Source organism: Etheostoma spectabile, unplaced genomic scaffold, assembly GCF_008692095.1.
Source record: "Etheostoma spectabile isolate EspeVRDwgs_2016 unplaced genomic scaffold, UIUC_Espe_1.0 scaffold00007577, whole genome shotgun sequence".
NCBI classification, from domain to species: domain Eukaryota; kingdom Metazoa; phylum Chordata; class Actinopteri; order Perciformes; family Percidae; genus Etheostoma; species Etheostoma spectabile.
In genome coordinates this window covers 49,110-75,901 of record NW_022603503.1, presented here as the reverse complement: position 1 = coordinate 75,901, position 26,792 = coordinate 49,110, and the positions used below count along the sequence as shown (strand labels likewise).

Here is a 26,792-nt window from a genome sequence, read left to right as displayed (position 1 = left end):
GCAGCCCCTACAACTGCCGCTCCTACAACAGCATCACCTACAACTGCAGCCCCTACAACAGCAGCACCTACAACGGCTGCACCAACAACAGCTGCACCTACAACAGCAGCACACACAACTGCAGCACCTACAACGGCTGCACCTACAACAGCAGCCCCTACAACAGCGGAACAAACCACAGCAGCACCAACGACCGCCGGACCAACAACAGCCACACCAACAACAGCAGCCCCTACAACAGCCGCACCTACAACACTAGCCCCTACAACTGCAGCCCCTACAACTGCAGCTCCTACAACTGCCGCACCGACAACAGCCGCAACTACAACATCAGCACCTACAACAGCAGCCCCTACAACAGCAGCATCTACAACGGCTGCACCTACAACAGCTGCACCTACCACAGTGGCACCAACGACCGCAATACCAACAACCGCTGCACCAACTACAGCCGCACCTACAACAGCAGCCCCTACAACAGCAGTACCTACAACTGCTGCAGCTACAACAGCCGAACCTACGACCGCAGCACCAACGACCGCCGGACCAACAACAGCTGCACCAACAACAGCCGCAGCTACAACAGCGGCACCAACAACTGCAGCACCAACAACCACCGGACTAACAACATCCGCACCTATCACAGCAGCACCGACAACAGCAGCCCCTACAACTGCCGCACCTACAACAGCCGCACCTACAACAGCAGCACCTACAACAGCGGCACCCACAACTGCTGCACCTACCACCGCCGGACCAACAACAGCTGCACCTACAACGGCTGTACCAACTACAGCCGCTCCTACAACTGCCGCACCGACAACAGCCACACCTACAACAGCCGCACCTACAACAGCCACACCAACAACAGCAGCCCCTACAACAGCAGCACCAACTACAGCAGCACCAACGTCCGCCGGACCAACAACAGCCAGACCAACAACAGCAGCCCCTACAACAGCCGCACCTACAACTGCCCTACCGACAACAGCTGCAACTACAACCGCAGCACCAACGACCGCCGGACCAACAACCGCTGCACCAACTACAGCCGCACCTACAACAGCAGCCCCTACAACAGCAGTACCTACAACTGCTGTACCAACTACAGCCGCTCCTACAACTGCCGCACCGACAACAGCCACACCTACAACTGCCGCACCGACAACAGCCGGACCAACAACAGCAGCCCCTACAACAGCGGCACCCACAACTGCTGCACCTACCACCGCCGGACCAACAACAGCTGAACCAACAACAGCTGAACCAACAACAGCAGCACCTACAACAGCGGCACCAACGACAGCAGCACCAACAACCGCCGGACCGACAACAGCCGTACCAACAACAGCAGCCCCTACAACTGCCGCTCCTACACCTGCCGCACCGACAACAGCAGCAACTACAACAGCAGCACCTAAAACAGCAGCCCCTACAACAGCAGCACCTACAACGGCTTCACCAACTACAGCCGCACCTACAACTGCCGCACCGACAACAGCTGCACCTACAACCGCAGCACCAACGACCGCCGGACCAACAACAGCAGCACCTACAACGGCTGCACCTACAACAGCTGCACCTACAACTGCTGCAGCTACAACAGCCGCACCTACGACCGCAGCCCCTACAACTGCCGCTCCTACAACTGTCGCACCGACAACAGCCGCACCTACAACAGCCACACCAACAACAGCAGCCCCTACAACAGCAGCACCAACTACAGCAGCACCAACGTCCGCCGGACCAACAACAGCCAGACAAACAACAGCAGCCCCTACAACAGCCGCACCTACAACTGCCGCACCGACAACAGCTGCACCTACAACCGCAGCACCAACGACCGCCGGACCAACAACAGCTGCACCTACAACTGCTGCAGCTACAACAGCCGCACCTACGACCGCAGCCCCTACAACTGCCGCTCCTACAACTGCCGCACCGACAACAACCGCACCTACAAAAGCCACACCAACAACAGCAGCCCCTACAACTGCCGCTCCTACAACAGCATCACCTACAACTGCAGCCCCTACAACAGCAGCCCCTACAACGGCTCAACCAACAACAGCTTCACCTACAACAGCGGCACACACAACTGCAGCACCTACAACGGCTGCACCTACAACAGGTGCACCTACAACAGCGGCACACACAACTGCAGCCCCTACAACGCAGCCCTACAACGGCTGCACCTACAACAGCTGCACTTACCACAGTGGCACCAACGACATCAACACCAACAACTGCCGCACCGACAACAGCCGCATCTACAACAGCCGCACCTACAACAGCAGCACCAACGACTGCAACACAAACAACCACTGGACCAACAACAGCAGCACCTACAACAGCAGCACCTACAACAGCCGCACCTAACACAGGGGCACCAACGACCGCCGGACCAACAACAGCTGCACCAACAACAGCCGCACCAACAACAACCGCACCAACTACAGCCAAACCTAACACCGCCGGACCAACAACAGCTGCACCAACAACAGCAGCACCTACAACAGCGGAACCTACAACAGCAGCCCCTACAACAGTAGCCCCTACATTAGCGGAACAAACCACAGCAGCACCAACGACCGCCGGACCAACAACAGCTGCACCAACAACAGCAGCACCTACAACAGCGGAACCTACAACAGCAGCACCTACAACAGAAGCCCCTACAACAGCAGCAGCTACAACGGCTTCACCTACAACAGCTGCACCTACCACAGTGGCACCAACGACCGCAGCACCAACAACCGCTGCACCAACTACAGCCGCACCTACAACAGCAGCACCAACTACAGCAGCACCAACGTCCGCCGGACCAACAACAGACAGACCAACAACAGCCGCACCTACAACTGCCACACCTACAACAGCAGCACCAAAAACAGCAGCCCCTACAACAGCAGCACCTACAACGGCTGCACCTACAACAGCTGCACCTACCACAGTGGCACCAACAACCGCAGCACCAACAACCGCTGCACCAACTACAGCCGCACCTACAACAGCAGCCCCTACAACAGCAGCACCTACAACTGCTGCAGCTACAACAGCTGCACCTACGACCGCAGCACCGACAACAGCCGCAACTACAACAGCCGCACCTACGACCGCAGCCCCTACAACCGCCGCTCCTACAACTGCCGCACCGACAACAGCCGCACCTACAACAGTCACACACACAACAATAGCCCCTACAACAGCAGCACCAACTACAGCAGCACCAACGTCCGCCGGACCAACAACAGCCAGACCAACAACAGCAACCCCTACAACAGCCGCACCTACAACTGCCACACCGACAACATCTGAACCTACAACCGCAGCACCAACGACCGCCGGACCAACAACAGCAGCACCTACATTGGCTGCACCTACAACAGCTGCATCTACAACAGCTGCACCTACCACAGTGGCACCAATGACCGCCGGACCAACAACAGCTGCACCAACAATAACCGCACCAACAACAGCCGCACCAACTACAGCCGAACCTAACACCGCCGGACCAACAACAGCTGCACCAACAACAGCAGCCCCTACAACAGCCGCACCTACAACACTAGCCCCTACAACTGCAGCCCCTACAACTGCCGCTCCTACAACTGCTGCACCGACAACAGCCGCAACTACAACATCAGCACCTACAACAGCAGCCCCTACAACAGCAGCAGCTACAACGCTGAACCTACAACAGCTGCACCTACCACAGTGGCACCAACGACCGCAGCACCAACAACCGCTGCACCAACTACAGCCGCACCGCAGCACTACAACACAGCACCTACCTGCAGGACCTACAACAGCTGCACCAACGACCGCCGGACCAACAACAGCTGCACCAACAACAGCCGCACCAACAACTGCAGCACCAAAACCACCGGACCAACAACATCCGCACCTATCTCAGCAGCACCGACAACAGCAGCCCCTACAACTGCCGCCCCTACAACAGCCGCACCTACAACAGCAGCACCTACAACAGCTGCACCCACATCTGCTGCACCTACCACCGCCGGACCAACAACAGCTGCCCCTACAACAGCAGCACCTACAACGGCTGCACCAACTACAGCCGCTCCTACAACTTCCGCACCGACAACAGCCGCACCTACAACAGCAGCACCTACAACAGCAGCCCCTACAACAGCAGCACAAACTACAGCAGCAACAACGTCTGCCGGACCAACAACAGCCACACCAACAACAGCAGCCCCCAAACAGCCGCACCTACAACTGCCGCACCGACAACAGCTGCACCTACAACAGCAGCACCAACGACCGCAGGACCAACAACAGCAGCACCTACAACAGCAGCACCTACAACAGCTGCACATACAACAGCTGCACCTACCACAGTGGCACCAACGACAGCAGCACCAACAACCGCTGCCCCAACTACAGCCGCACCTACAACAGCAGCACCATCAACAACAGCAGCCCCTCCAACAGCATCACCTACAACTGCTGCAGCTACAACAGCCGTACCTACAAACGCAGCCCCTACAACTGCTGCTCCTACAACAGCAGCACCTACAACAGCGGCACCCACAACCGCTGCACCTACAACCGCCGGACCAACGACAGCGGCACCAACAACCGCCGGACCAACAACGGCCACACCTACAACAGCCGCAACTACAACAGCAGCACCTACAACAGCAGCCCCTACAACAGCAGCACCTACAACGTCTACACCAACTGCAGCCGCTCCTACAACTGCCGCACCGACAACAGCCGCACCTACAACAGCAGCCCCTACAACAGCGGCACCCACAACTGCTGCACCTACCACCGCCGGACCAACAACAGCTGAAACAACAAAAGCAGCACCTACAACAGCGGCACCAACGACAGCAGCACCAACAACCGCCGGACCGACAACAGCCGCACCAACAACAGCAGCCCCTACAACTGCCGCTCCTACACCTGCCGCATCGACAACAGCCGCAACTACAACATCAGCACCTACCACAGCAGCCCCTACAACAGCTGCACCTACCACATTGGCACCAACGACCGCAGCACCAACAACCGCTGCACCAACTACAGCCGCACCTACAACGGCAGCCCCTACAACATCAGCACCTACAACTGCTGCAGCTACAACAGCCGAACCTACGACCGCAGCACCAACGACCGCCGGACCAACAACAGCTGCACCAACAACAGCCGCACCTACAACAGCGGCACCAACAACTGCAGCACCAACAACCACCGGACCAACAACATCCGCACCTATCACAGCAGCCCCTACAACTGCCGCCCCTACAACAGCCGCACCTACAACAGTAGCACCTACAACAGCGGCACCCACAACTGCTGCACCTACCACCGCCGGACCAACAACAGCTGCCCCTATAACAGCAGCATCTACAACGGCTGCACCAACTACAGCCGCTCCTACAACTGCCGCACCGACAACAGCCGCACCTACAACAGCAGCACCTACAATAGCATTCCTTACAACAGCCGCACCTACAACAGTAGCACCTACAACAGCAGCCCCTACAACAGCAGCACCAACTACAGCAGCACCAACGTCTGCCGGACCAACAACAGCCACACCAACAACAGCAGCCCCCACAACAGCCGCACCGACAACAGCTGCACCTACAACAGCAGCACCAACGACCGCCGGACCAACAACAGCAGCACCTACAACGGCTGCACATACAACAGCTGCACCTACCACAGTGGCACCAACGACAGCAGCACCAACAACCGCTGCACCAACTACAGACGCACCTACAACAGCAGCACCATCAACAACAGCAGCCCCTCCAACAGCATCACCTACAACTGCTGCAGCTACAACAGCCGCACCTACAAACGCAGCCCCTACAACAGCAGCACCTACAACAGCGGCACCCACAACCGCTGCACCTACCATCGCCGGACCAACAACAGCAGCACCTACAACAGCCGCAACTACAACAGCAGCACCTACAACAGCAGCCCCTAAAACAGCAGCACCTACAATGGCTACACCAACTGCCGCCGCTCCTACAACTGCCGCACCGACAACAGCCGCACCTACAACAGCAGCCCCTACAACAGCGGCACCGACAACTGCTGCACCTACCACCGCCGGACCAACAACAGCTGAAACAACAACAGCAGCACCTACAACAGCGGCACCAACAACAGCAGCACCAACAACCACCGGACCGACAACAGCCGCACCGACAACAGCAGCCCCTACAACTGCCGCTCTTACACCTGCCGCACCGACAACAGCCGCAACTACAACATCAGCACCTACAACAGCAGCCCCTACAACAGCAGCAGCTACAACGGCTGCACCTACAACGGCTGCACCTACAACAGCTGCACCTACCACAGTGGCACCAACGACCGCAGCACCAACAACCGCTGCACCAACTACAGCCGCACCTACAACAGCAGCCCCTACAACTGCAGCACCTACAACTGCTGCAGCTACAACAGCCGAACCTACGACCGCAGCACCAACGACCGCCGGACCAACAACAGCTGCACCAACAACAGCCGCACCTACAACAGCCGCACCAACAACTGCAGCACCAACAACCACCGGACCAACATCATCCGCACCTATCACAGCAGCACCGACAACAGCAGCCCCTACAACTGCCGCTCCTACAACAGCCACACCTACAACAGCAGCACCTACAACAGCGGCACCCACAACTGCTGCACCTACCACCGCCGGACCAACAACAGCTGCCCCTACAACAGCAGCACCTACAACGGCTGCACCAACTACAGCCGCTCCTACAACAGCTGCACCAACAACAGCTGCACCAACTAAAGCCGAACCTAACACCGCCGGACCAACAAAAGCTGCACCAACAACAGCAGCACCAACGACAGCAGCACCAATAACTGTCGCACCGACAACAGCCGCACCTACAACAGCAGCACTTACAACAGCAGCACCTACAACAGCGGCACCAACGACTGCAGCACAAACGACCACCGGACCAACAACAGCTGCACCAACAACAGCAGCCCCTACAACAGCCGCACCTACAACTGCCGCACCGACAACAGCCGCACCTACAACAGCTGCACCTACCACAGTGGCACCAACGACCGCCGGACCAACAACAGCTGCACCAACAACAGCTGCACCAACAACTGCCGCACCAACAACAGCAGCACCATCAACCGCAGCCCCTACAACTGCCGCTCCTACAACTGCCGCACCGACAACAGCCGCAACTACAACAGCAACACCTACAACAGCAACCCCTACAATAGCAGCACCTACAACAGTAGCACCTACAACAGCAGCACCAACTACAGCAGCACCAATGTCCGCCGTACCAACAACAGCCACACCAACAACAGCAGCACCGACAACAGCCGCACATACAACAGCAGCACCTACAACAGCAGCACCTACAACAACTGCACCTACGACATCTGCAACTACCACAGTGGCACCAACAACCTCCGGACCAACAACAGCTGCACCAACAACAGCCGCACCAACAATTGCCGCACCAACTACAGCCGCACTTACCACCGCCGGACAAATAACAGCTATACCAACAACAGCAGGACCTACAGCAGCGGAACCTACAACAGCAGCCCCTACAACAGCAGCACCAACGACTGCAGCACAAACGACCACCGGACCAACAACAGCCACACCAACAACAGCAGCCCCTACAACAGCCGCACCTACAACAGCAGCACCTACAACTGCTGCACCTACCACAGTGGCACCAACAACAGCTGCACCAACAACAGCCGCACCAACCACAGCCGCACCTACAACAGCGCAACCTACAACTGCACTAATAACAACCGCACCAACTACAGCCGCACCTAAAACTGCCGCTCCTGCAACTGCAGCACCAACAACAGCCGCACCTTCAACAGCAGCCCCTACAACAGCCGCACCTACAACGGCTGTACTACAACAGCTGCACCTACCACAGTGGCACCAACGACAGCAGCACCAACAACCGCTGCACCAACTACAGCCGCACCTACAACAGCAGCACCGACAACAGCCGCACTTACAACAGCTGCGCCTACCACAGCGGCACCAACGACAGCTGCCACTACAACAGCAGCACCAACAACAGCCGCACCTACAACTGGAGCACCAACGACAAGAGCACTAACAACTGCTGCCCCAACTACAGCCGCACTAACAACAGCAGAACCTACGACAGCAGCCCTTGCAACAGCTGCAACTACAACAGCAGCACCAACAATAGCCGCACCTACAACTGGAGCACCAACAACTGCTGCCCCAACCACAGCCGCACCTACAACGGCAGCACCTACGACAGCTGCACCAACAGCCACACTTACAAAAACAGAACCAACTACAGCCGCAACTACGACACCTGCAACTACAACAGTTGCACCAATAACTACTGAACCTACAACAGCTGCACCCATCACTTTAACCCCTGAGCCTGTGTATATCCTCTCAGTAGACTTGGAAAAAGAAACTTTCTCAGATGTCCTAACTGACACCAGCAGCAACGAATTCAAGAACCTTGAAGGACGAGTCTTAAACACGGTGAGTCCGTTTTTAAATTACACATTTGTCATTGAATATTAGTATTTTACTCTTAAGTTAAATCTCTTAAAAATGTATGTCTGTCAAAGTTGTTTATATGTATAATTAAATTTCACTTGAAAATGAATTAACGTTTCAATTCTTCAAATATTATTTCCTTTTGGCAGTGTTCTGCAATATACAAAAAAGAATTTGGACAAAAGTTTCACCACTGCAAAGTGAGAAAGTTCAGGTAAAACAGTTTTTTAACATTTTTTCACTGTATTTACTTAATATGCAGGATTTGGGCCTTGACACATAGCAATAAAACATGTCATATTATTATTTAACACTTGCGTCTCTTGGTTTTATGATACAGTGCCTTACCTTCAACACGAGCGACTGGAACTGAAGCAACTATTGAGGTTGTGTTCAATAGGAGTACTCCTATAGCAGATCTCCCACAGAATAATGTTGTTGCTGAAATCTTTAAAAAAGCTGTGACTAATACCAACAATACGTTCAATGTGAGCATAAATCCGGACACAGTTAAAGTACTAGGTAAGTAAATAAATGTTTTGCTATCATTACATAAAACCAGTTAGATTAATGTGTTGCTCATGCTTTGTCTTTAAGGTCAGCTAAAATGTTTTTTTTGCTACAGTTGAAATTGAAGTATAGACAGAACAAATTGTAAAGACAACTTCTTGGGCAACAATAATTATTTACATATTCTTAAAAAAATTGTTTTTATAGAAGGTCCTGTTCCAGGTACAACCACCGGACCTACAACTGCTGCACCTACGACTGCAACAGCTACAACTGCCTCACTATCAACTGGCATATCTACAACTGCTGTACCAACAAACGCTGCATCTACAACGTCAGCGCCTACAACAGCTGCACCTTTCACTTTGACCCCTGAGCCTGTGTATATCCTCTCAGTAGACTTGGAAAGAGAAACTTTCTCAGATGCCCTTACTGACACCAGCAGCAATGAATTCAAGAACCTTGAAGCAAGAGTCTTAAACACAGTAAGAGCACTTTTAAATATCACATCTGTCATTGAATATCAGTGTTCTATCTTTATAGACAAATTTCCTAAGATGAAAATGTATGTCTTTCAACTTTGCTTATCTGTATAAGTCTATGAAAATAGCACTTTAAAATGAATTTAGGTCTTTAAATAATGTTTCCTTTTTTCAGTGCTCTGCGATATACAAAAAAGAATTTGGAAAAAAGTTTCAACACTGCAAAGTGAAAAAGTTCAGGTAAAACATTTTTCTAACATTGTTCCACTGTTTTTACTTAATATGCAGGATTTGGGCCTTGACACACAGTAATAAAACATGTCATATCATTATTTAACACTTGTCTCCTTTGGTGTTATCATACAGTGCCTTACCTTCAACACGAGCGACTGGAACTGAAGCAACTATTGAGGTTGTGTTCAATAGGAGTACTCCTATAGCAGATCTCCCACAGAATAATGTTGTTGCTGAAATCTTAAAAAAAGCTGTGACTAATACCAACAATACGTTCAATGTGAGCATAAATCCGGACTCAGTCAAAATACTAGGTAAGTAAACAAATGTTTTGCTATCATTACATAAACCAGTTAGATTAATGTGTTGCTCATGCTTTGTTTTTAGGTCAGCAACAATACGGTTTTGCTACACCTGAAATTAAAGTATTGACAGAACATTTGTAAAGACAACTTCTTGGACAAAAATACTTATTTGCTTATTCTTAAAATATTTGTTTTTGTAGAAGGTCCAGTTCCAGGTACAACCACCGGACTTACAACTGCAGCACCTACAACTGCAGCAACTACAACTGCTGTACCTACAACAGCTGCATCTACAACATCAGCGCCTACAACAGCTGCACCTATCACTTTGACCCCTGAGCCTGTGTATATCCTCTCAGTTGACATGGAAAGAGAAACTTTCTCAGATGGCCTTACTGACACCAGCAGCAATGAATTCAAGAACCTTGAAGCAAGAGTCTTAAACACAGTGAGTGCAGTTTTAAATTAAACATCTGTCATTGAATATTAGTGATTACCCATAAACACAAAATTTCCTAAGGAGAAATAGTATGTCTTTCAAATTTGCTTATCTGTATAATTCTATGAAAATAGCACTTTAAAATGAATGAAGGTCTTTGAATAATGTTTCCTTTTTTCAGTGCTCTGCGATATACAAAAAAGAATTTGGAAAAAGGTTTCAACACTGCAAAGTGAAAAGGTTCAGGTAAAACATTTTTCTAACATTGTTTCACTGTTTTTACTTAATATGCAGGATTTGGGCCTTGACACACAGTAATAAAACATGTCATATCATTATTTAACACTTGTCTCTTTTGGTGTTATGATACAGTGCCTTACCTTCAACACGAGCGACTGGAACTGAAGCAACTATTGAGGTTGTGTTCAATAGGAGTACTCCTATTGCAGATCTCCCACAGAATAATGTTGTTGCTGAAATCTTAAAAAAAGCTGTGACTAATACCAACAATACGTTCAATGTGAGCATAAATCCGGACTCAGTCAAAATACTAGGTAAGTAAACAAATGTTTTGCTATCATTACATAAACCAGTTACATTAATGTGTTGCTTGTGCTTTGTTTTTAGGTCAGCAACAATACGGTTTTGCTACACCTGAAATTAAAGTATAGACAGAACATTTGTAAAGACAACTTCTTGGACAAAAATACTTATTTGCTTATTCTTAAAATATTTGTTTTTATAGAAGGTCCAGTTCCAGGTACAACTACCGGACTTACAACTGCTGCACCTACAACTGCAGCAACTACAACTGCTGTACCTACAACAGCTGCATCTACAACATCAGCGCCTACAACAGCTGCACCTATCACTTTGACCCCTGAGCCTGTGTATATCCTCTCAGTAGACTTGGAAAGAGAAACTTTCTCAGATGGCCTTACTGACACCAGCAGCAATGAATTCAAGAACCTTGAAGCAAGAGTCTTAAACACAGTGAGTGCACTTTTAAATTACACATCTGTCATTGAATATTAGTGTTTTACCTATAAACACAAAATTTCCTAAGGAGAAAATGTATGTCTTTCAAATTTGCTTATCTGTATAATTCTATGAAAATAGCACTTTAAAATGAATTAAGGTCTTTAAATAATGTTTCCTTTTTTCAGTGCTCTGCAACATACAAAAAAGAATTTGGAAAAAAGTTTCAACACTGCAAAGTGAAAAAGTTCAGGTAAAACATTTTTCTAACATTGTTTCACTGTATTTACTTAATACGCAGGATTTGGGCCTTGACACACAGTAATAAAACATGTCATATCATTATTTAACACTTGTCTCCTTTGGTGTTATGATACAGTGCCTTACCTTCAACACGAGCGACTGGAACTGAAGCAACTATTGAGGTTGTGTTCAATAGGAGTACTCCTATAGCAGATCTCCCACAGAATAATGTTGTTGCTGAAATCTTAAAAAAAGCTGTGACTAATACCAACAATACGTTCAATGTGAGCATAAATCCGGACTCAGTCAAAATACTAGGTAAGTAAACAAATGTTTTGCTATCATTACATAAACCAGTTAGATTAATGTGTTGCTCATGCTTTGTTTTTAGGTCAGCAACAATACGGTTTTGCTACACCTGAAATTAAAGTATTGACAGAACATTTGTAAAGACAACTTCTTGGACAAAAATACTTATTTGCTTATTCTTAAAATATTTGTTTTTGTAGAAGGTCCAGTTCCAGGTACAACCACCGGACTTACAACTGCTGCACCTACAACTGCAGCAACTACAACTGCTGTACCTACAACAGCTGCATCTACAACATCAGCGCCTACAACAGCTGCACCTATCACTTTGACCCCTGAGCCTGTGTATATCCTCTCAGTAGACATGGAAAGAGAAACTTTCTCAGATGGCCTTACTGACACCAGCAGCAATGAATTCAAGAACCTTGAAGCAAGAGTCTTAAACACAGTGAGTGCAGTTTTAAATTAAACATCTGTCATTGAATATTAGTGATTTACCCATAAACACAAAATTTCCTAAGGAGAAATAGTATGTCTTTCAAATTTGCTTATCTGTATAATTCTATGAAAATAGCACTTTAAAATGAATGAAGGTCTTTGAATAATGTTTCCTTTTTTCAGTGCTCTGCGATATACAAAAAAGAATTTGGAAAAAAGTTTCAACACTGCAAAGTGAAAAGGTTCAGGTAAAACATTTTTCTAACATTGTTTCACTGTTTTTACTTAATATGCAGGATTTGGGCCTTGACACACAGTAATAAAACATGTCATATCATTATTTAACACTTGTCTCTTTTGGTGTTATGATACAGTGCCTTACCTTCAACACGAGCGACTGGAACTGAAGCAACTATTGAGGTTGTGTTCAATAGGAGTACTCCTATTGCAGATCTCCCACAGAATAATGTTGTTGCTGAAATCTTAAAAAAAGCTGTGACTAATACCAACAATACGTTCAATGTGAGCATAAATCCGGACTCAGTCAAAATACTAGGTAAGTAAACAAATGTTTTGCTATCATTACGTAAACCAGTTAGATTAATGTGTTGCTCATGCTTTGTTTTTAGGTCAGCAACAATACGGTTTTGCTACACCTGAAATTAAAGTATAGACAGAACATTTGTAAAGACAACTTCTTGGATAAAAATACTTATTTGCTTATTCTTAAAATATTTGTTTTTATAGAAGGTCCAGTTCCAGGTACAACTACCGGACTTACAACTGCTGCACCTACAACTGCAGCAACTACAACTGCTGTACCTACAACAGCTGCATCTACAACATCAGCGCCTACAACAGCTGCACCTATCACTTTGACCCCTGAGCCTGTGTATATCCTCTCAGTAGACATGGAAAGAGAAACTTTCTCAGATGGCCTTACTGACACCAGCAGCAATGAATTCAAGAACCTTGAAGCAAGAGTCTTAAACACAGTGAGTGCACTTTTAAATCAGACATCTGTCACTGAATATTAGTGTTTTACCTTTAAACACAAAATTTCCTAAGGAGAAAATGAATGTCTTTCAAATTTGCTTATCTGTATAATTCTATGAAAATAGCACTTTAAATGAATTAAGGTCTTTAAATAATGTTTCCTTTTTTCAGTGCTCTGCGATATACAAAAAAGAATTTGGAAAAAAGTTTCAACACTGCAAAGTGAAAAAGTTCAGGTAAAACATTTTTCTAACATTGTTTCACTCTTTTTACTTAATATGCAGGATTTGGGCCTTGACACACAGTAATAAAACATGTCATATCATTATTTAACACTTGTCTCCTTTGGTGTTATGATACAGTGCCTTACCTTCAACACGAGCGACTGGAACTGAAGCAACTATTGAGGTTGTGTTCAATAGGAGTACTCCTATAGCAGATCTCCCACAGAATAATGTTGTTGCTGAAATCTTAAAAAAAGCTGTGACTAATACCAACAATACGTTCAATGTGAGCATAAATCCGGACTCAGTCAAAGTACTAGGTAAGTGAAAAAAATGTTTTGCTATCATTACATAAACCAGTTAGCTTAATGTGTTGCTCATGCTTTGTTTTTAGGTCAGCAACAATATTTTTTTGCTACATTTGAAATTGAATTATAGACAGAACATTTGTAAAGACCACTTCTTGGACAACAATACATATTTGCATATTTTTAAACTATTTGTTTTTATAGAAGGTCCTGTTCCAGGTACAACCACCGGACCTACAACTGCAGCACCTACAACTGCAACATCTACAACTGCTGTACCTACGACTGCAACAACTACAACTGCTGTACCTACAACAGCTGCATCTACAACGTCAGCGCCTACAACAGCTGCACCTATCACTTTAACCCCTGAGCCTGTGTATATCCTCTCAGTAGACTTGGAAAGAGAAACTTTCTCAGATGCCCTTACTGACACCAGCAGCAATGAATTCAAGAACCTTGAAGCAAGAGTCTTAAACACAGTGAGTGCACTTTTAAATTACACATCTGTCATTGAATATCAGTGTTCTACCTTTAAAGACAAAATTTCCTAAGAAGAAAACGCATGTCTATCAATTTTGCGTATCTGTATAATTCTATGAAAATTGTACTTTAAAATGAATTAAGGTCTTTAAATATTGTTTCCTTTTTGCAGTGCTCTGCGATATACAAAAAAGAATTTGGAAAAAAGTTTCAACACTGCAAAGTGAAAAAGTTCAGGTAAAACATTTTTCTAACATTGTTTTACTGTGTTTACTTAATATGCAGGATTTGGGCCTTGACACACAGTAATAAAACATGTCATACCATTATTTAACACTTGTCTCTCTTGGTTTTATTATACAGGGCCTTACCTTCAACCCGAGCGGCTGGAACTGAAGCAACTATTGAGGTTGTGTTCAATAGGAGTACTCCTATTGCAGATCTCCCACAGAATAATGTTGTTGCTGAAATCTTAAAAAAAGCTGTGACTAATACCAACAGTACGTTCAATGTGAGCATAAATCCGGACTCAGTCAAAGTACTAGGTAAGTAAACAAATGTTTTACTATAATTACGTTAACCAGTTAGATTAATGTGTTGCTCATGCTTTGTTTTTAAGTCAGCAACAATATGTTTTTGCTACATTTGAAATTAAAGTATAGACAGAACATTTGCAAAGACAACTTCTTGGACAACAGTACTTATTTGCATATTCTTAAACTATTTGTTTTTATAGAAGGTCCAGTTCCAGGTACAACCACCGGACCTACAACTGCTGCACCTATGACTGCAACGACTACAACGTCAGCACCTACGACTGCAACAACTACAACTGTTGCACCTACAACTGCAACAGCTACAACTGCCTTACTAACAACTGGCATTTCTACTGCTGCTGCAACTGCAATAGCATTACCTATGACTGTGTCACCTACAACTGCAGCATCTACAATAGCTAGGGTGTCTTTCAGATCTGTTTACAGCACATTTACAAATGAGTTGCTAAATCCATCATCTACAGCTTTTAAAAATCGGGCGGCAATGATAAAGGGACAGGTAAGAACACTCACTTGACAGTATACATATAAAAAGGTCACTTATTCAAATTTCCAAAAGGAATTAATGACAGAGGCATCAAGGGGAATATGTTAAAACAGATTAAACTGTACCTTGCTCCAGCTCATTATACTACATATATTCACCTCGTTCCAGCTCACATGTTCAAACATTTCAAGGCTCTAATGGAAAAGTAAAAAGTAATTAAATACATCTGCTCTTCTCTTTCTGCAGCTTGAGCTGGTTTTCTATAGGGCATTCCCTTCCTCCTTCAAGTCCTTGGAAGTGGTGTCATTCAGGTAATTTGTTAAGATGTATCTTGTTACAATTTAAGAGTAGTGGACTCCATCTCATATTTTAAACAATTTTGTTTCTCTTTCTGCAGGGGCTCAGTCATCAACACCATGGACCTTAGCTTTGAAAGCCCATTTCCTCCTAGTAACACTCAGATTAAAAGCGTTTTGATCAACGCAGCTTCACGCGTCAGCGGCTTTGACATTGAAGGCAGCTCCATCATTGTGAATGGCATCTGTAAGCAATATTGAGTACTCCTTGTTTAAGATTAAGGTCAAAGTTGCACAACCGATGTTAATCTAATGTTTTGTTTCCTTTTCCTTATTTACAGCATCAAGTGGAGTAAGCCAGAAGATGAGTCTCATCACCGCATCCTGTTTTGTACTGTTGTCATGGCTACTGTCAAGCCAACAATAGCATCCATGCTGATTTACAGTACATTAGAATTGCAATCAAAACATGACTGCCATCACTGGCATGAGAATGGACTTTGTTGTCAGTAAAAATCCAAAATTCTTGAATGTCTGAAGTCTTTTATAGCTTCGGATAAATGTGCTGTCAAACTCAACTTTTAATCACCTGGTCAACTGAACCATTACTTGAATTGCAAGCTGCATAACATAACACTAGGCTCTGGAATGTCAGAAAATAATTGCACTATTAAAATACAAATGAATTCTTTAGTCTTTACAGAGCACTGTCCTATAGCAATATTTAACTTAGTTTTAGTGACAGAAAGTAACACTATAAAATTACTTTCATTATTGTCTGAATGAAGTTTTATCAAAGGTCATGGTGTACATGACATGGTATACATTATTTATATAAAATATATATATGTGCCATAACAATACACTGCCAATCTTCTTATTTATTCGAAGTGTATATCTGCAATTAATCAAAGCTGTATTCTGAAGTATTTTTCAATATCTTTTACAATTTCTTTGAAGACTTTACAATGATCAGAATAAAAAATATTGTGTTAATTTAAACCATCTCTCATGTGATGTTTTGCAGTGGTGGTAATGCTTCACTTTTAATGTTTAATGTCAGGAGCTTTAATTAAAATGCACCAGTGATGTAAGTAAGTCCGGCCGGGTGATTTCTTTTAATATCACAATAGTTTATTACGCTCAGCCAGTCTCAGCCTTTGTTGTGTCAGGGATTCAGGTTTGTTACCATGCATTATTACTAAAACCATTTCAGTCAGTTGATTTGGACTACACAGAACCATGGTAATGTAAGCAACATACATTTTTTATTAAATAAGCTCTGTTTTTTTTCAATCAATTTATGAAGTTTTGGCCATTTCACAGTGACATTAGAGCTCACCAGAGACCCTACAGCACAACTTGTCTTGTCTGTCAGCTGCTGTTGACAGGAAATTTTTTAATAAGTACTTTGGTTCCTCTTAAAAAAAATGTCTCCACTTTTTGTTGTTGTGGGAAGTTTTTTCTATAATAGTTACTGGGCAACATGGATAATGTTAAAAATGTCATGTTTGAGCGATGGACACACTAACATTAGGCCACACCTGAAATGTAAAATCAAAGGAGGGATGTTAGTTATATTCAGCAAATAAAGTAGATTCTTTAGTATTTAATTCTATAAAAAAATGTTGGATAATGATATATTTAAACAACTAATGGTAATTTAACATATCCTTTTATCGCGTTTTGTTGCTTTATATAATTTAATTGGTTTTATCCTTTGGCTATCTTTAATGTAGGCTACAAATTGTTTTCTTAATGAGCCAGTCTCAGCCTTTGTTGTGTCAGGGATTCAGGTTTGTTACCATGCATTATTACTAAAACCATTTCAGTCAGTTGATTTGGACTACACAGAACCATGGTAATGTAAGCAACATACATTTTTATTAAATAAGCTCTGTTTTTTTTCAATCAATTTATGAAGTTTTGGCCATTTCACAGTGACATTAGAGCTCACCAGAGACCCTACAGCACAACTTGTCTTGTCTGTCAGCTGCTGTTGACAGGAAATTTTTTAATAAGTACTTTGGTTCCTCTTAAAAAAAATGTCTCCACTTTTTGTTGTTGTGGGAAGTTTTTTCTATAATAGTTACTGGGCAACATGGATAATGTTAAAAATGTCATGTTTGAGCGATGGACACACTAACATTAGGCCACACCTGAAATGTAAAATCAAAGGAGGGATGTTAGTTATATTCAGCAAATAAAGTAGATTCTTTAGTATTTAATTCTATAAAAAAATGTTGGATAATGATATATTTAAACAACTAATGGTAATTTAACATATCCTTTTATCGCGTTTTGTTGCTTTATATAATTTAATTGGTTTTATCCTTTGGCTATCTTTAATGTAGGCTACAAATTGTTTTCTTAATGAGGAAAATTGAGTACCTATACCCATATTTATTGGGGAGAGAGCCATCACCAGATCTTGGTAGGGTCTCCCATGGCAAAGCTGTTTCAGGTGAGGGGCCAGACAAAGAATGGCTCAAAAACCCTATGCGCCAACGAGGTAGAGATGGAGTGACCCTGCCTGGAGGAAGCCCGGGGCCCCCATCTGGAGCCAGGCCCAGATGGAGGGCTCGTCAGCGAGCACCTGGTGGTCGGGTTTGCCACGGAGACCAGCTGGGCACAGCCCAAAAAAGTATGCCCGGGTCCCCTGGGAGATACTGTGGGAGGTGCTGCAGGAGTATGGGGTGAGGGGTTTTTTTCTCATGGCCACCCAATTTCTGTAGGACCAAAGCGAGAGCTGGGTCTGGGTTCTTGGCAGTGAGTCGAACTTGTTCCCGGTGAGGGTTGGCCTCCGCCAGGGTTGCACTTTGTCAACAATCCTTTTTGTAATATTTATGGACAGAATATCAAGGCATAGTCGGCGTGGAGAGGTTGGTGGGCTCAGGATCTCATTGCTGCTTTTTGCAGATGATGTGGTCCTGATGGCATCATCGGCCTGCAACCTTCAGCACTCACTGGAGAGGCTGGGATGAGGATCAGCGCCTCTAAATCTGAGGCCATGGTTCTCAGCAGGAAAACGATGGAGTGCATTCTTCAGGTTGGAAATGAGCCCTTACCCCAAGTGAAGGAGTTTAAATACCTTGGGGTCTTGTTCGCTTGTGAGCGGGCAATGGAGCAGGAGACTGGTCGGGGAATCAGCGCAGCGGTTGCGGTATTACATTCCGTTTATCGCACCGTTGTGACGAAAAGAGAACTGAGCCAAAAAGCAAAGCTCTCAATCTACTGGTCAGCGTTCGTTCCTACCCTCACCTATGGTCATGAAGGCTGTGTCATGACCGAAAGAACGAGATCCAGGGTAAAAGCGGCCGAAATGGGTTTCCTCAGGAGGGGGGGGGCTGGCATCTTCCTTAGACATAGGCTGAGAAGCTCAGTCATCTGAGAAGAATTCGGAGTAGAGCCGCTGCTCCTTCACGTCAAAAGGAGTTGATCCCTGCCTCAGAATCCCCCAGTCGGAGCTGGTTAATGTGGCTCGGGAAAGATAAGTTTGGGGTCCCCTGCTGTAGCTGCTCCCCCGCGACCCAATACCAGATAAACGAATGAAGATGGATGGATGGATGGATGGATGGATGGATGGATGGAGGGAGCCATCACATCAAGGGTAAGTCATGACATAGAGTAAACCAGTAATTGGCTCCAGAAAGTTAAAGTTTGTGACCAATAAAATGGAACACTCCTTTTCATTGGCTATTTTAACCTTTTAAGTCCAAAACTAAAATTCACCCAATAGGATGTTTGTGTAAATGTCTTTAACTCAACATTTAATAACACTGATGAGTAAAGATGCAGATTTTCTGGAACTTAATATCATGTACATCAGAACTCACACACTTCAAAAGTATTTCTCACTAACACTTTTGTCTGATTCAAAAGCAAAAAAACAATACGCATTTGCAGTCACTTTTATTTCCCACACACACTATATTGTTAATTATATATCTTAATGGTAGCATTTTTTCTGTTATGTGTTGAACATGTTCTATGTTCCTTTGTCTTCACAAAAGTCCAAATAAAGTGAAAGAAAAAACAGGGAACACCAGTGATTTCCTGAAAATATCAGAGCTTAATTTCAGATCTATTTCACAATGCATGAACATTATCACTATGGGCCCTATCTTACACTCGGCACAACGTGGCGCAAAGCTTGACGCAAGTTCTTTGCTATTTTAAGACTGTCCAAGCCCACGCCATTTAAATAGCAAACACATCTTTGCACCCATCTTTGCACCCACTGGCGTGCTGTCTTACATCGAGATGTGTTCAGGTGAACTATTGGCATATTGCTATCTTAAAATCGCGGAACACAGTGCATATGCACGCTATGCTCGTTTAACACACCCACACTCAAAAGATTACAAATAAAAAAAATTATTGTGCAAATCTGCCATCATAATAGCAATACGTAAATTGACAAACGTGGCTGGCTTTTAAAGGGAATGGGAGATCAGGATAATCCCGTTTTTTTGGATCAAAGTTATCCAAAGTTTTGAACAACACAAACTGAAGGTTTGTTCCAGATTAAAACAAAGATTGTTTTCCATGATCTAATCTGATATCCTTTTGGAAAAAGCCATTTTCAAGATTTGATCCAATCCGATCAGTTTACCTTTGAACAACTGGCCCCAAGATTATTGCCTTAAACCCATATTCTATGAAAGATTTGAGCTGCATCTTGAGTTAAGAGTTGTGATCATCATTATTGCACTGTCAGAACATTAGACTTTTACTGTGCTCATTAATTTTTTCTGTTATGTGCATTCTGAGAGCTTACCTGAGGTATTAAAGATGCACACAAACTATAAAACCCTGTCTTTTGTTTCCTAAAATGGAATTTTAAACTAGCATCATAAAGAAGGCATTCTCAACTGCTGACAAGTAATTGATTGGCTGATCAAGGGACTGAATTTATCACATTTGTATAATTAGTAATTGTTTCAGTCCTGTTTTAAGCAAAATGCACTGATGTGATACCAAATGATACCTAACTGAATCACTGGTTTTGGACTCTTGGTCAATCAATTGTAATAATGAAAGTATTTGGTAGATACATACCTATTGAACAATATTCTTAATGTGTAGCATTGCCACCTTTCAAACAAAGGTTATCTTATCAATAAGCCACTGTAGACCTTACCTGAGACCGCACTGCACCAACTGCTTTTCCTCCAGTCTGCTGATCTGAAAAACCTTTAGAGTCGGCCTATGTTTCCTGCAGGTAATATAATAAGTTAATTTATTATGACGACACAGTAACCCCCCCCTTATGAACATATTTTTCTATTTTAAAAGCTATTGCTGTAAAACGTGCCACACTTTTTAGTAAAACTATTTAATTCAGTTGATTTGGGCTGCACAGAACCATTGGTAATGCTAAGAAGTGTTAATCTACCAGAAACAGTTGCAGTTACATATGAGTGACAGCCATTTCACTGTGACATTAGAGCTCAGCTGAAACTACAACGCCACTTGCCTGTGATGGCTTCAGCTGCTGCTAACAGGAAATTGTTTACTTGCAACACTTTGGTTCATCTTTAAAAATAAAAAACGTGTCTCCATCTTCTGTTTGGTGGTCTAAAATAGTTAAAAGGGTGATAGAATGGTTGTATAGAGTATATCATGCTGTTCCTTGAGGTCTTCTGAAAGGGTATGTAACAATTGTTGGGCCGGACAAATATTTTACTACTTGTACCCTCGCAGTTTCAGTCAAGATGTCTAGTTCATAGAGCTGCTCACAACGAAAGTCTCTTTGATTGTGAAAATGAGTTACGTAAATTATTTAACACGTAGTAGTGATATGTAATCTTACAACAGGACGTCCATTTAGCTGGACAGGAGACTACTATTTCTGTTTGTATTCTACATCTAAAGTATTATTACTACTCTCGCCTGTGTCAGTAGGTCAAATGTTATCTTGGAACTACTATCCTGCTGATTAGATCATCGGACTTTGAGATTATTACCTTCTTAACATGTAGCAATATGTAAAATTACAACTACGGGGCATCCATCTTACCTTGACAGGTGTTCTTGTGGAAACTGTGCACAAATGCCCCATGAGAGAGAAAATATGTTGCCAATAAATACCTCAGGTAACTAATACTATATACATTAACTCAAGCTACTTTATGCTTTCTGCTCATTCAACATTATGAAATAACAACAAGCTCATTGTTTGTTTTTACAGGTCATGAAAAGAATGACCCAGGTTCCTGAGGATATAACCTGTATGACTCACCATCCTGGCCTTCATCCGGTGTGCCTCAATAAATATTCTTTGCAAAATGCAAAGAATATTTACAGAGTTGACCATGGCCAGTTGAGAATCAGAGGGATGGAAAGGTGAGGCCAATTTGATACCACTGTTAGCAGTTCTATAACAATACCCATTGATTATTGGTTCAGCATTATTACAAAAACACAGTATTATCAAGACAACAAAATGAAAAACTTTATTTAGTTTAAAAACAATCATCATTACTCTGAAATCTAAAAGATAAAAAATGTGGTTGTCCACTACACCCTGTTCTCTTTGCAGGCCATGCAGAACCAGGGCCTGTAGGACTTGGTGAGCTGGTGCTGGGTTTTCTTGGTAGAAGTGTCCGTGTCGTGATCCCCTCTTGTGTCATGCTGTGTATACGGAGGGAGTTTCTGGAGGCTTCAGGGCAGTATGTCGGGTTGGGTGCCTGTCGAGCTGAGCACACAGGTCCTGGGGCCCATGAATCTGCCGGACTGCTTCCAGATAAGGAAGGGAGTCATGGAGGATCTCCTCAAACACCAGTCTCATCAGGTCTAAGACATAGCCTGTTGTGTGTGAAAAGTCATTTTTAGCACCTATACCATTGCACATTCAGATTTGTTGTTTGAAGTGTGTGAAAAGTTATGTTTAGTGCCTATATGATGCACATTTTTATTTTTTGTTTGTAATAAAAAAAATATTTAAACTTACAAATTGTTGTCTCTGTCTTCACTTGTTTGACGGTGTAACCTCCCATTTTGGCCTTTGGGAACAGACGTCTGGACATTAGTTTCCCCTTGGCTGTCTTCCATTGTGGCTGCAAGATACAACCTGAAACAAAAAACATAAATTTTGTAACATAACTGTATTACCTTTTACACACAACAAGCAAAATACTCCAGTTAACTCACAGCAAAAGCAGTTGCTAAACCTCAAAGCTGTGCCAAAGCTGTACTCTAACCAGTGTTGTTCCAAGTGCCTTACAGTTGGAGCAGCTTAAAACTGAAAAGATTTACATTTAGATGGCCGGCAATCAGGCCTGATGTCTCTAGACCATTGCTCATGTCTCACTCCTTCACTGAACAAAACCAGTTTCTGCGGACAATTTGTCCCCCATTCACATTTGCCTTTTCTAAAGACTTGTATTGTTGAATGACAAAGTTCATAGGGCGTGTACATACCTGCAAAAGGCATCTTTAACACAGTCTAGCATTCAGTCATACCTGTTGTATACAAACACATTCCTACCCATTGTCCAAATTATTTTCACCAGCCTCCCCCACAAAAGGAAATGCAATTGATTGAGATCAGACCAATCAGCGATAATCCAGATAAATAGTTCTATTCCTACTAGAAATAGTTCACTAATGTGTTGGGAATTGCTCCCATATTTGATAAAAGTCACTCACTCATCATGGTAACATTGTTAGATAACACTGCTCTGCTAAATCCTACCCAGTCACAATGCTACACAAACACCATAAGACGTCTGGTTTTGTAAGAATAAGTAGAAAAGGTTACCTTGTGTGATTTGTGAGGTCTTAATGTCTTATGAGACAGTTGTCCCCCGAGATGCCACAGTCGGAGCATCTGTTTAGCAAGCTGCATCTTTCGTGTCTTGACTTTCTTGTGATGTGCTCTGAAATAAAAAAAACTGCAATTCAATACATTACAGTCTGTATACACACCGTTTTCACGAGATTGACTCGATATCATATGAAATGATAACGTTTCTAGTTCTGTTGTCGAAGCAAACGGGATGCTATAGCTAGCTAGCTAGCTGAGTGACGTTACAGCTTAACGCTAGCTCGCAACCAAACTATCAGGATTCTACTCAGCTGCAGTTAGCTTTCTTGCTGAAATAAAAAAATTAAAATAAAAATTAGCCTGCCAAAGTGGACAAACATGCATCGTAAACTATAGATGGAGCTATATGACAACACAGGGTATTTATTCGAATGGAACAGTTAGGAAAATGAAACGTTAGGCCCTTTGCCATTACAGTTGATCAACACACATTCAGCCTATGCTAGCTACAGGATACGTTAGCATTGCTAATGTTACTGTTAGCGACGAAATCATACTTACAGCTTGTGGTTGGGATGACCAGACAGTCGGAACAGCAACCGCAGCTTAGCAAATCCTGCTTTAAATTGTCCAAAGTTTTGAAAACTGTCTTTGGGGGAAAAGTTCCCTGGGATCTCCTTATAAACAGCAGCCATGCCCGTCAAGTGTTTGCTTCCTTGGGAAGACTATGAGAAGTGTCCTCTACGTTCCCTGTACAGCCTGGAACTCTGCATTTGCAACCCTGGTTCATTGTCAATATCCTGGAAAATATTCCAAACTTTCTTCTAAGTAAATCCCGTCAGAGTACAGGAGCAGCGTTCTCAGTCGGACATCTAATTGACCTAACGCCAGCAACATTAGGAGCTGGTCTCAGGTCCGTGGCATGTGTATAAATGTTGGGGCTGGACCGTTCTCCTTATACGTCCATGGGCGTGACAAAGCTACAGGTTCTGAGATCCTGACGTCATCTTTTGGCTTTGTTGGGTATGGGGCGCCGTTTGTAAAGCAGCTCGTGCTGAAAATAACAGCAACATTTTGTCACATTTAGCTTTAAATAATGTTTAAAAAACTGGTATGAAATTTTGAGGGTCACTTTCTTGCACATTTACAACAATATTTGTCAACTTGGAAATAGGCCTATTTTAAATAGTTAAATCCAAATATTAAATGTTACAACTAAATGTTAAATGTTAAATCTATATGCTAAATCTAAATCTAAATGTTAAATCTAAATCTAAATGTTAAATCTAAATCTAAATGTTAAATCTAAATATTAAATCTAAATCTAAATCTAAATGTTAAATCTAAATCTAAATGTTAAATCTAAATCTAAATCTAAATATTAAATCTAAATCTAAAAGTTAAATCTAAATCTAAATGTTAAATCTAAATCTAAATGTTAAATCTAAATGTTTCGGGTGAAACTAAATATTTAGCTAATATGCAAATTAATGTCGGTAACCGGAAGTACCAAAATAAAAGCTTGAGGAGGTCAATGTATGTTTATAGTGTCAAATAACGAATAAAAATCCTCTCATCGGGAGATATGGACTCTTGAACTTGGATAACCGTGAAAATAACTACCTAAAATAATAAACACAGTTGGGGAAAACTGTATTTGAAGAGTACTTTGAGTTTTTAGTGTCACTTTTATGAATGGTGTGGGAATTATAGCCACTATAGCCAGCCACGGGGGGGCTCACTTTGACTGGTCTGTCACGTTCGCTTGCATTAAGGTCAGCAAGAGCCTATCCCCCGCCCGCCCCCGACAAGGCACGGTACTGTTGGCCATGGTCACTCTGCGTAATGTCTAACGAATCAGCGTTAGCCAAGAACATCGGCAGAGCCATCCCGATGGCTGAACAAACTTTTTCAACAGCGACAGCAACAGCCTCAGGGCCACCGCAGGCCACCTCGGTAAGCATGTTTTCCAAATCACGGAGCTAGCATTGTCTTGTTGTCAAGGTAGTAGCAAATCTCTACTGGCTAGCTACCGTTAGCTAGTTTAGTTAAGTTAGCCTTGACAACAGGGTTGCTAGCTCCGTGATTTGGAAAACATGCTTACCGAGGTGGCCTGCGGTGGCCCTGAGGCTGTTGCTGTCGCTGTTGAAAAAGTTTGTTCAGCCATCGGGATGGCTCTGCCGATGTTCTTGGCTAACGCTGATTCGTTAGACATTACGCAGAGTGACCATGGCCAACAGTACCGTGCCTTGTCGGGGGCGGGCGGGGGATAGGCTCTTGCTGACCTTAATGCAAGCGAACGTGACAGACAAGTCAAAGTGAGCCCCCCCGTGGCTGGCTATAGTGGCTATAATTCCCACACCATTCATAAAAGTGACACTAAAAACTCAAAGTACTCTTCAAATACAGTTTTCCCCAACTGTGTTTATTATTTTAGGTAGTTATTTTCACGGTTATCCAAGTTCAAGAGTCCATATCTCCCGATGAGAGGATTTATATTCGTTATTTGACACTATAAACATACACTGACCTCCTCAAGCTTTTATTTTGGTACTTCCGGTTACCGACATTAATTTGCATATTAGCTAATTATTTAGTTTCACCCGAAACATTTAGATTTAACATTTAGATTTAGATTTAGATTTAACATTTAGATTTAGATTTCATATTTAGATTTAACATTTAGATTTAGATTTAGATTTAACATTTAGATTTAGATTTAACATTTAGATTTAGATTAATATTTAGATTTAACATTTAGATTTAGATTTAACATTTAGATTTAGATTTAATATTTAGATTTAACATTTAGATTTAGATTTAACATTTAGATTTAGATTTAATATTTAGATTTAACATTTAGATTTAACATTTAGATTTAACATTTAGATTTAGATTTAACATTTAGATTTAGATTTAACATTTAGATTTAGATTTAGCATATAGATTTAACATTTAAAATTTAGGTGTAACATTTAATATTTGGATTTAACTATTTAAAATATTTCCAAGTTGACAAATATTGTTGTAAATGTGCAAGAAAGTGACCCTCAAAATTTCATACCAGTTTTTTAAACATTATTTAAAGCTAAATGTGACAAAATGTTGCTGTTATTTTCAGCACGAGCCGCTTTACAAACGGCGCCCCATAGTTGGGATTCGCCCGTTTTCAGCGGCAGTT

The 26,792-nt window shown here is 43.6% G+C and overlaps 1 protein-coding gene and 3 long non-coding RNA genes across 4 annotated transcripts; all 4 read left to right on the top strand.

Annotated features, from left to right (window-relative positions):
* Positions 1 to 9,403: 9,403 nt before the first annotated feature.
* LOC116678510 (uncharacterized) lies at positions 9,404 to 10,458 on the top strand. The gene is made up of 4 exons (XR_004329258.1): positions 9,404 to 9,546; positions 9,719 to 9,783; positions 9,910 to 10,091; positions 10,283 to 10,458. It is a non-coding gene; the product is annotated as an uncharacterized LOC116678510 (long non-coding RNA).
* A 267-nt stretch (positions 10,459 to 10,725) lies between these two features.
* On the top strand, positions 10,726 to 11,480 carry LOC116678512 (uncharacterized). Its single transcript, XR_004329260.1, has 3 exons — positions 10,726 to 10,767; positions 10,894 to 11,075; positions 11,267 to 11,480. It is a non-coding gene; the product is annotated as an uncharacterized LOC116678512 (long non-coding RNA).
* Positions 11,481 to 11,698: 218 nt separating this feature from the next.
* LOC116678511 (uncharacterized) lies at positions 11,699 to 12,281 on the top strand. The gene is made up of 3 exons (XR_004329259.1): positions 11,699 to 11,752; positions 11,879 to 12,060; positions 12,252 to 12,281. It is a non-coding gene; the product is annotated as an uncharacterized LOC116678511 (long non-coding RNA).
* A 400-nt stretch (positions 12,282 to 12,681) lies between these two features.
* LOC116678509 (cell wall protein DAN4) lies at positions 12,682 to 16,364 on the top strand. Its single transcript, XM_032508416.1, has 12 exons — positions 12,682 to 12,737; positions 12,864 to 13,045; positions 13,237 to 13,484; positions 13,657 to 13,721; positions 13,848 to 14,029; positions 14,222 to 14,499; positions 14,673 to 14,737; positions 14,864 to 15,045; positions 15,237 to 15,556; positions 15,791 to 15,855; positions 15,939 to 16,087; positions 16,182 to 16,364. Exons 3-12 carry the CDS (start codon positions 13,401 to 13,403, stop codon positions 16,265 to 16,267), a joined length of 1,476 nt encoding a protein of 491 aa, XP_032364307.1. The 5' UTR covers positions 12,682 to 12,737; positions 12,864 to 13,045; positions 13,237 to 13,400; the 3' UTR covers positions 16,268 to 16,364.
* The last annotated feature ends 10,428 nt before the right edge of the window (positions 16,365 to 26,792 follow it).